This window comes from Gossypium hirsutum, chromosome A05 (genome assembly GCF_007990345.1).
Source record: "Gossypium hirsutum isolate 1008001.06 chromosome A05, Gossypium_hirsutum_v2.1, whole genome shotgun sequence".
NCBI classification, from domain to species: domain Eukaryota; kingdom Viridiplantae; phylum Streptophyta; class Magnoliopsida; order Malvales; family Malvaceae; genus Gossypium; species Gossypium hirsutum.
Window position 1 is genome coordinate 19604530 of NC_053428.1, and position 10287 is coordinate 19614816.

The 10287-nt window shown below is 33.1% G+C and overlaps 2 protein-coding genes across 3 annotated transcripts; one reads left to right on the top strand and one right to left on the bottom strand.

Moving 5' to 3' along the window:
- The first annotated feature begins 754 nt into the window (after window positions 1-754).
- On the top strand, window positions 755-2705 carry LOC107953049 (protein JINGUBANG). Its single transcript, XM_016888273.2, has one exon. The coding sequence runs from the start codon at window positions 1046-1048 to the stop codon at window positions 2426-2428; it is 1383 nt and encodes a 460-aa protein (XP_016743762.1). The 5' UTR covers window positions 755-1045; the 3' UTR covers window positions 2429-2705.
- A 912-nt stretch (window positions 2706-3617) lies between these two features.
- Window positions 3618-5655, bottom strand: LOC107953048 (cytochrome P450 82C3). Of its 2 annotated transcripts, none has more exons than XR_005927199.1 (2): window positions 4561-5655; window positions 3618-4474 (listed from the first exon to the last, which is right to left on the bottom strand). XR_005927199.1 is itself a non-coding variant. In XM_016888272.2 (2 exons), the coding sequence occupies exons 1-2, from the start codon at window positions 4633-4635 to the stop codon at window positions 3842-3844; spliced, it is 708 nt and encodes a 235-aa protein (XP_016743761.1). In that variant the 5' UTR covers window positions 4636-5642; the 3' UTR covers window positions 3618-3841. The 2 variants fall into 2 exon arrangements, 1 of the variants encoding a protein (XP_016743761.1); XM_016888272.2 differs by having other exon boundaries at window positions 4561-5642.
- Window positions 5656-10287: the final 4632 nt, after the last annotated feature.

Sequence of the window (10287 nt, forward strand, 5' to 3'; positions counted from 1 at the left end):
ATCAAAATTCTTTTAAATTTCAGATCAATAAATTTAAATTTGGATGAATAATCTAAATGGATTTAGATACGTTACAATGACTAACTCGATACAAGGATGACATTTTAGTTTCGGTAATTAAATTGCAATCTCCCCCTATCTAAAATACATAACTAATCACTTTAAATTAGGCTAAGGTTTCGGATTTTGAAGGCCTGGGTGTGAGTCCCATTATTTGCATTTGCAACGTGCGGATCTTTTTCCCATCATGTGCATAGACCTTATGTAGATATTTTCCGATTTTTCATTTGTTGTGTATTATATTGATTAATTCTATATACTATTACAATTGATCGGATATGTATTTACACTCATACTTCTAATTGTATTTTCTTATATTAGTAAAACTTTCTAACAAAAAAAAGTATTATTTTGAAAAAGACTTTACCAAAAAGAATAATAAAATGAAGATGTCTAAAAGAATTGTAGTTTGCAACAAAATAGATCCTACTCGTTTCCTTGCTTGGCAACTGGTCTGGTGAGACTAAAAACTAAATAATGATTTTTAATCACACTTATAAAATTAAAAAACTTCAATAATTATCCAATTCGTAGTTTCTCCCTTTTAGTTTTCGTATGTCATTTCAGGCAAAAGCTGTTTTATAGCTAACAAGTTAAATCCTAATTTTATAAACAATTTCTTATCATTAATCTTTGAAGTTAAAAATAAATAAAAAAATTTATCCAAAACAGCAATAAATAGCAAGTTAAATCCTAAAACAACGAAGCAAGAGGCTATTAGGAAACCGACCCCTGATTCCTTGGAGCATGGTTCCTGTTTCTATATGCTCGGTCCAACAGTTATCAAAAATCTGACAGCTCTAAATCCGCTCTACAGTTCCTCTCCCACATTTGTAATTGCAATATATGTATGCCCGCGATGCAAATGCAATCATTTCCATTGCCTCTCTTCGTATTTGAATTAATTAATTAATAATCCTCTCAAATCTCTTCTACGCATTTTTTCTTTATCTTTTTTTTTTTGTATTTCTAGAATTTGGGCACAATGTTCGCAGAGGCTGATAGCTTTCCGAGATCCAAGTTTGGAAACATTATGCATTCCTATCCTAACATGTCCATACCTGGTTCTGGGAGTGAAGATGATTTGTACGTGCGGTATAGCCGCGCATCCACTTCCGGTCCTGCCTACGAAGCCCATAGGACGAGTCTGGAAGGCTCGCCCATAACCATGTCACCGTGGAACCAAACCACTTCTTTCATGAAACCTTCAACTGCCATTTCCGATAATGATGTTCCAGCTAACAGCCTCATCGGCTCGCTTACACGTGAAGAGGGTCATATTTATTCCTTGGCAGCCACAAAGGATCTCCTTTACACCGGCTCCGATAGTAAGAACATTCGGGTGTGGAAGAATCTAAAAGAATTTACGGGCTTCAAATCTAACAGTGGATTGGTTAAGGCCATTGTGATATCTGGCGAAAAGATTTTTACCGGCCATCAAGATGGGAAGATTCGCGTTTGGAAAATCTCTCCTAAGGACCCTAGCATTTATAAACGAGCTGGAACTTTGCCCACTCTCAAAGACGTCCTTAAAAGCTCCATTAAACCCAGCAATTATGTGGAAGTGAAGCATAAGCGGGCTCTATGGATCAAACACGCAGATGCGGTGACGTGTTTGAGCCTGAACGTGGAACAAGGTCTTCTTTACTCTGCTTCATGGGATAGGACATTCAAAGTCTGGAGAATTTCAGATTCCAAATGCCTTGAATCGATTCGTGCACACGATGACGCTGTTAACTCTGTGGTTTCGATCATGAGTGGAATGGTTTTCACTGGCTCCGCTGATGGTACCGTTAAAGTGTGGAAAAGGGAACAACAGCGGAAAGGAGCGAAGCATGTGTTGTCCCAAACTCTTTTACAACAAGATTCTGCAGTTACGGCATTAGCAATCAACACCCAGGGTTCAGTTCTGTACTGTGGCTCCAGTGACGGCTTGGTCAATTTCTGGGAAGTTGAAAAGCAATTATCCCACGGCGGGGTCCTAAAAGGGCACAAGCAGGCCGTTCTTTGCCTTGAGGCTACTGAGAATTTGATGTTTAGCGGATCGGCTGATAAGAATATATGCGTTTGGAGGAAGGACGGCAACATCCACACATGCCACTCGGTGCTGACGGGGCACGTGGGGCCTGTCAAGTGCTTGGCTGTGGAAAAGAACCAAGAATCCAGGAGCGAGCAGCGGTGGATCGTGTACAGTGGAAGCCTTGATAATTCGGTCAAGGCATGGAGCGTTGCGGAGTTTGCCCAGATAAGAGCGACCAACAAGAACCAGCAACATGCCTGTTTCGAATTCGATTCAGTGTCTGCCCCATTCGCATCTGATGAGACCGCCTGTTCCACCAGCTCAAGCAGCCAGAGTAGGTGGCACTGACCCACAATGTTTTGATGCCACGTGTAATTCTCAACAAAAAACTTATTAAGATTCACCACGTGGAACGTAAGGAGATACAGGATTCTGTGTATGATGCCACGTGTAGTAGAGAGATTGAAGAGATCGTTCATTTTGTGTTTTTTGAATGGGTAATAGTTTATGATCATGGATCATTAACATAAAAAATTGAAATTTTTGTTTTGGGTTTTTATTAAAACTCATTTATTATTATTAAGTATTTTCAAACATTTTTAATGCAAACACAAAATTTAACTCATTTATCAACTTATATATTTACAATGCATCAGATAAAAACCAACTATTTTTTTCCTTCTTTATATATTTACAATGCCTTTATCTACTCTAGTTATATAATTGAAATATTACTAAAATATGTTTTTTATTTTTTATAAAATAAAATCATAATTCGAGGTCCACGTCCAGACATTTGACTTTCTTGAAAACCAACATGGCCTTCATTTCCTGTCAATTCAGGATACCCAACGTCAAAGTGAAACCCTCCTGCATTTTGAATGGAATTTTTATGTAACTTCCAAAGAGAAGAAAAAGTTGGGAAGAAGATTTGTTTATAATCTTTTTATAAAATTTGTTTATTTTTATGATAATTTTTAAAAATTTTAAAATAATTAATTGATTATTTTTAATTTGTTATTAAAGATTTTTTACCCTTTAATCTTATTAATTTTCTATTTTACTTTCAATAAAATATGAGTCAAATTGAATAAATCTTTATATATAAAACACTAAAATAAACATTTAAAAATGCTCACTTTTCTATTTGCCTATTTTTTTTCAATAAAAAAACTAAAAATATAATCCAAGTTATAATATAGAATGTTTTGTGATAATTCTTTTTTTACACTTGTACTAAATTAGTTTGCAGAGGAAGTTGCTGACTGTAATGTGATGAAAGATGGGTATGTTATTTTGGTTGAAAGTTCCGTATTTCTTCATCTTCAAAGTGCCTTACAGTTTAAAATATTAGGTAGCAATTTTATCCCCAGGAAAAAATTATGGAATTGAAGTAAAAAATTTAATTTCTTGATTCACTCATTTAATGTACCTCAATCTTTTGATTCATATCAAAGAAATTAATAAATCTTCTACTCTAACTTCCGTTTTTGTTTTTTTACTTTAAATTATCTGAAGTAAAGAAAAGAAAAACGTGTTAAGAGATTATAAGTGGGGGAGACAAGATTTTTATTCCACAAAAATCCTACACTAAAAATATCACAAAAATTATTTTCAAACATCCATGATTTGATGAACCAAAGCAGGTGGAACCACCACCAAAGCCACATACATGGCTCTAACATGGAAATATTTTTATAATACTCTTCCTATTAATAATCAAAGCTCTTTTTCTTTTTAAATATTAATAATCAAACATGATTAGCTGCTAGTGTCGTAAACAGAAGCAGGAAGGCGTGGAGTGATGTGGACTTCAAGTGGAGTAGCTTTGAAAATTGTCAAAGCTGGTCCTTGGCGCATATCAACCGCTTCATCTAACGGGGTTGCAAAGTCGAACTGGTGCAGCAAATTAGCAACCGTGAGGTGCAACACTTGGAGTGCAAATGAAACCCCGGGACACATTCTTCTTCCACTGCTAAACGGTATCAACTCGAAATTTTGCCCTTTCACGTCAACATGTTTGTGGGTTGTCATGAACCTTTCGGGTCTAAACTCCTCTGGGTCTGACCATATTCCTGGGTCCCGATGAAGCTTATAAAGATTGGTGATCAGCCATGTGCCTGCCGCCACTTGGTAACCACTAACCCTACAATCCTCAGTGGCTGCATGAATCAACGAGAGTGGTGCAGCAGGGTACAAACGCATTGTTTCCTTGATGACTGCTTGAAGGTATACTAAATTTTTCATGTCGGATTCCTCCACTAGCCTATTGTTACCGATATGGATGTCGAGTTCATTTACTACCTTGTTTAATGTATGACGGTTGTTGAGTAACAAAGATAAGACCCATGTCAATGTAACCGCTGTGGTATCTTCAGCCGCCAAAACCAGAGCCTGCAAAATCAGGCAAGGCTCTTTAACGTTTGCCATAAACAATCAAAATCTAACATCAGTTATACTATAAATGAAGTAAAATCTACCAGACAGGTGGCTTTGTTGATGGTATCTGCATGGTGATCCCCTTCATCTTTGAGGTTAGAAAGTATCACATCCATGAAATCTTCCCCGCCCTTGCACTGACCTGACGATTTCCTTCGCTTGTGCTCTTCTAGCCATCACTCGGCGAATCGGTCTAGGTCTTCGCCTACCTTCTCCATGGCCCTCTTATCGCCTCCTATGTCTAACCATCTCAGAAACGGCAAAGCATCAGACACGCACAAACTTCCCACTCAACACAGTAAAGTTCTTCAAGGCCGTCTTCAGCACCTGACTCTCTTCATCGTTGCCGAAACTCGGAATTCGCTTCCCTATAGTCATCCTTAGAATCACGTTAAGAGTTAAATCCCAAAACCATCTCTTCATTTCTACCAACACCTTATCAGAGCCAATAGTTTTGCTTTTGTTCCGATGCTGATACAACTCTTGCACGGACAACTTTATCTCGGATTCTCGAACGTACTTGAGCTTATCAAGGCGGCAGTTGGAGAGGAGCTCAAGACTAACGAACTTGCGCATTCGACGCCAATGAGGTCCATGTGGGGCGAAACCAAGCATGGTGTTGTTGTAGCAAATGAGAACCGAGGCAGTAAGATTCGGACGAGTGGCAAAGGCTTTATCGTTGGTGGTAAGACACTCTTTAATTGTTTCAGTATTGCTCACCACCAAAGCTCTCCGCACACCGAGCTTAATAGTGAAGATTGGTCCATTTTTGTCCGCCATGTTGGCCAGGGTAATGTGGATTGGTTGGGAACCTCCTAGAAGGTGGAGATGACCGATAACCGGCCATGCGCCGCTAGCTTCTGGTGGTTTAGGCTTTCGTTTTGTGTTTCTGGAGACGACTTTGGAAATCCATCCAAGAGAGAGAAGAAAGAGTGGAAAGCTAAATACTATAACAGTTGAAGTTGCTGATAATAAATGAAAAATATCCATTGTTAAGCTATAAACACTAAGATATACAATTGGATTTTACCCATGATATATTGAACTCCATCTTAAGAAGATGGGGGAAAGAGTCAAACAAAGAAAACTTACACGCCTTTCTGAAAATGAAAGGAGAACGAACAATTGTGCGAACCAGAAAAGTGTGCTGTGGCTAGTTTATGATTGTTTTTGAAAATTTTAAAAATGTTTTTGAAAATTTTGCTTTAAAATCTAACTTTTGATATCACTGTAAAAGAAGTTTTTTAAAATAAATAAAATATTTATTTATTTTAGACGATATTATGAAATTAATAAATTTAAATTTAAATGTTTTTAAAATTAGTTAATATTATAATATTTTAATAAGAATATAAAAAATATTTTATTATAATTTCTTGTTAATATTTTAATATATAAAATATAAATTTTAAATATTTTTAAACAATTAATATTAATTATTTTAAATTTTTAATTAGAATATATAAACCTTTAAGCAAGAATAAAATACCATTCGGACACCATTAATTCCAACCAGAGGCGGATACAAGGGGGGGCTGGCAGTGGCCCTGGCCCCCCTTAAAAAGGAAAATTTATATTTAGGCCATTGAATTTTTTTTAAATTTTAAATTAATAAATGTAAAATTGTACTTTAGCCCCCTAAAATTATAAAAATTTGATTTAATTCTTTAAAAATTATAAAGATATAGATTATAAAAAATTAAATTTTCATTCGCACCCTTAAAAATTTGTTCTAGCTTCGCCCCTGATTCCAACCTTAAGAAAGTTTCCAACATCATAAATTCACAACATTTTAATCCTTCGTTAACAACAGTGTACAGACACCATAAATACCATCTAAAGCAACCAAATTAATTTATTTTCAGACGTCAAAATTTCGTGAACGAGATGCACATGTAATAGAGCTTTTAGCCTTCTTTTTCTATTTTCTGTAGATACAATCCAGCAACAGAATCAATGTCAACAACCAAATAAAAAATTTAAGAGAAACAAAAAAGAAAAAGAAGGCAAGCAAAAAGAGCTTAACTTGAAATTCAGGAAAACAAAGAGAAAGTTAAAGAGGGAGTTGAAACGATAAGACCGGATTAGACGAGTAGAGAGAGAGAGAGAGAGAGAGCAACTAAAATGAATAAGAAGAAAATAAAAAAGGAAAAAGAAAGCACACCTTGAAAAAGAAGGGCAACTCCAAGCAGGTAATTCAAAGAAAATGAAAAAAGCAAATAAAATGAAAGAAGGAATAACCAAATAAAAAAAGGGAAAGTATCGACGAGGGATGCAAAAGTAATTAAGTACTTAAAAGTATTTTTAAGAGGGAAAAAAAATTAAAATTTTAGGTCATCCATTTGACTAAAAATGATTTTGAAAAGTAAAAAATTTCACAAATAAATTACTTATTTAGCATAACTTTTCTCTCAAAAATGTTTTTTTATGCCAAAATTGCTTCTGCATGGTAGTACTTGACAAGCCCTTACCATGTGAGGTAAACATTTGATTCTTTTATTATTTCAAAGATTTTTACTTTTTATTGTACGCTTTTTGTTTTGATTGGTTGAATTTGTTAAAAGCCCTTGTGAATCTTTTTTACTGTCGTTCATAGTAGTTTGTCTTTTCTTAAAAAAAAAAATAAATTATCAAAATAGTTATTTTTATTTGTTTCAGATTACATTTTAGTCATTTGGTTTGAAATATTACGCTTTAATCAATTACTTTATCGTGTTGTATATTTTAGTCACTGAGCATTAATTGTCATTAACAATATAATGGGAAGCTGATATAACACATTAAATCATCATTTCAAACAAAAAAATTAGTTATATTATACAGTTGGTCCATATATTTTTACGTTTTGAGAATTTAATTTTTTCTTTTATATTCTTTGAATTTTTTTTCTTTATTTTCCATGCGCTTTTCTCTCTCCCTTTGTTTCCCCCCTTCTCCATTTTTTTAATATAGTTTTTCAATATTTTCTATTTGTTAAAACTAGTCCCTATACTTTTTTTTAACAATTAATTTTCTTTTTATTTCTTTATTTTCCTTTTCTTCTTCCCCTTTATTTTTCTCTCTTATCATATTCTTCACTGCAGAAACATAATATTTGCCCACCGAATAAACCAAGTCATTGTTTCTTTCGCATGATTCCTAAATTGAATTTCACTCAAAACCGAATATCAATCATTTTTAATCAGATCTCGATTTGAATATAACCTAATTTTAAAACTAAAATTGGATCTAAGTAATCATAAAAAAAAATCATATTCTTAATCAAATCTAAACATAAATTGAATTCTTTATATTCAAAACAATATTTTTCCATTTCCAAACTTTTACAAAATCGTGTAGAGTATTCATTTTCTTTTCTTTTCTTTTTCTGACGAATAAAATTAAGCGAATGATAAAATTGATCTACACCTTTTTGGATATTCCCAAACAAGCTTGATTGGAAAGTTGAGCATGGATGAATCGAAGAGTGAAAGGGAGCATGGAACCAAACTGGTTTGGATAAAGTTGAGGGTAAGTTTCATATGGTGGTCGTTTTAGTCATTGAGACTGTAGAGCTCGTTTGAAGAATCCGTAAAACAACATAATTTCAAGAGGGAGAGAATATTGTAGGTAAGATAGATAAGGTGGTCGTGGAGATTGGTTAGGAGGTTAAGGGAACGGGTTCAAGAAACTTTGTTGAAGGTGAACTGCCATAATTAAGTCACAACTAGCGAGATCTTTGATTGAGGCAAGCTTGTGAACTAAGTCATTGAGAGATCCAAATTGGTTAATTAAAACGATGATGAATGATGATGGTTTGTAATTGTCGGTGAGAATATGTGAAGCAAGTTTTATTTTGGTTTCAGCTCTCACATTTTCTTTTTTTCATAAACATAATAAAGTTTTAAGAATGAAAAACATAAAAAAAATTATGTTAAAAGAGATAGAGAAGGAGGAAAACAAAGGGAGAAGCATAAGAGAATGGAAAATAAAGAAAAAAAGAGTTAAAAGAATAGAAAAGAAAAAAATAAATTGTTCAAAACGTAAAAATATGATGCCCAATTGTATAATTTAACTTAAAATTTTTGTTTGAAATGATGATTTATCCTGCCATGTCAGCTTATACATCGTTAACGACAATTAACGACTCAATGACTAAAATATTATAACATGTTAATGTAACTAGCTAAAATTCTATAAACATTTTGAGATCTGTTAGAATTTTTTAAATATGTTTTATTAACTTTTTTATATTCTTTTCATGAAGCTTGAGTGGATTGTACGTGAATTTTCATGTTAGTGTCTCAACTCGATTGACATTGGTATTGTTGCCAATGCAGGAGAACTGTGGGTTTGAGTGCGCTAAAACGCGTTTATCCTCCTAATTAAATGTGGGAAGGGATTATGAATAGTTGTAAGCATTGTAAAAAAAGAAAAGAAAAGAAAAGAAAAAGAAGCTTGAGGACATAAAAAAAAAAGAAAAGAAAAAGGTAAGCACTAGAACTAAATTTATCATTATGCCTTTCATTTTACTTTAGGGTAAACTATAAAAATAGTCACTCAACTATGTCTTTGGTTCTCTTTTGGTCACCAACTATTAATTATTTCATTTAGTCATCAATTCAAAATTAGATATTTTAGTCACTCTCCCATTAGTTGTGGTTAGATGAGTGACAAAAAGCTATTGTGGACTTCTTTATTGGTCTAATAATAAATTTAGCCCTCTAATATTTAGACATTCTATCAATTTGATCCTAAATATAAAAAATTCAACAAATTTAGCCTTTAATGTTTACAAAATTTATCATTTTAGTTCAAATTCTAAAAAAAAAATTCAAATAAATTTAGCCTTCAACATTAATTTAAAAAAAAAATCAAATACAAATGACCCTAATAAAGGTAAAAATACCATGGTGGCCTTTGTACTAGAATCCAGATTATATTTTTCTCTTTCTACTCAAAAAATAGGCAAAGTAGTCCTTGTACACTTAATCAAATTGTGAATTGGTCATTATGTTTAATATTTCATCCGTTTTTACTGTTGAAAATTGTTCCATATACATTAGCATGAAGTACACGTGCCACATGTACCTGTTTGATTATTCCATCCACCACGATAGTTTTTAACAGTACAAGTTGATCAATTTACTTTTTGATTTAACGTAAAAAGACTAATTTATCTATTTTTTTTATTAAAGAAGGTAAAATGTAATCGAACTCATGATATAATGACCTCAATACTTTTACCCTAAAAATAAAGAATTCTAAAAGATTATTTTGCGACCAATGAAGATGAGGTATGTGAAAGGAGGTTTTAATCCAAGTCTCAATTACTATCTTTTTCCTATGGTTGCTTCAATTGTTCAATTATTGCACCTGGCTGATTTTTTGTTGGTTTAAGAAGAACTTAAGAAGAAATATAAATGTAGAAAAATGGTGGGAAATCTTATTAAAAAAGATAAAATAGTTAATTAGTGATTTACTTTGTATTTGAAAGTGGGAGAAAGTTATAATTATTGTTAATAGTACAATATCGTAATTTTTTTTGGTCCAATCAGACCAATCTATACATACTTTTTTAAGAAGACAATTATGTGTTTTAGTCATAATTTTAATTTGTTTTAAATGTTCATATTTACACATTTGTATACCTCCTTTCATAACCCTCTGATTCATTGGCAGCATCATTTGGAACATTGAACTTGATAATGGTGTTGTAGTCTTCAAACTTTGATTTTTCAACTCTTTTAAGTAAAGTTGTAATCTGTTTCAATATTGCCAAAAACAAG

Excerpts from the sequence above, each read along its gene's own strand:
- LOC107953049 (XM_016888273.2), top strand. The coding sequence starts at position 1,046 with ATGTTCGCAGAGGCTGATAGCTTTCCGAGATCCAAGTTTGGAAACATT.
- LOC107953048 (XM_016888272.2), bottom strand. The coding sequence starts at position 4,635 with ATGGATGTGATACTTTCTAACCTCAAAGATGAAGGGGATCACCATGCA. Across the intron at positions 4,475-4,560 it reads TCAACAAAGCCACCTGTCTG|GCTCTGGTTTTGGCGGCTGA; the intron begins GTAGATTTTACT and ends CTGATTTTGCAG.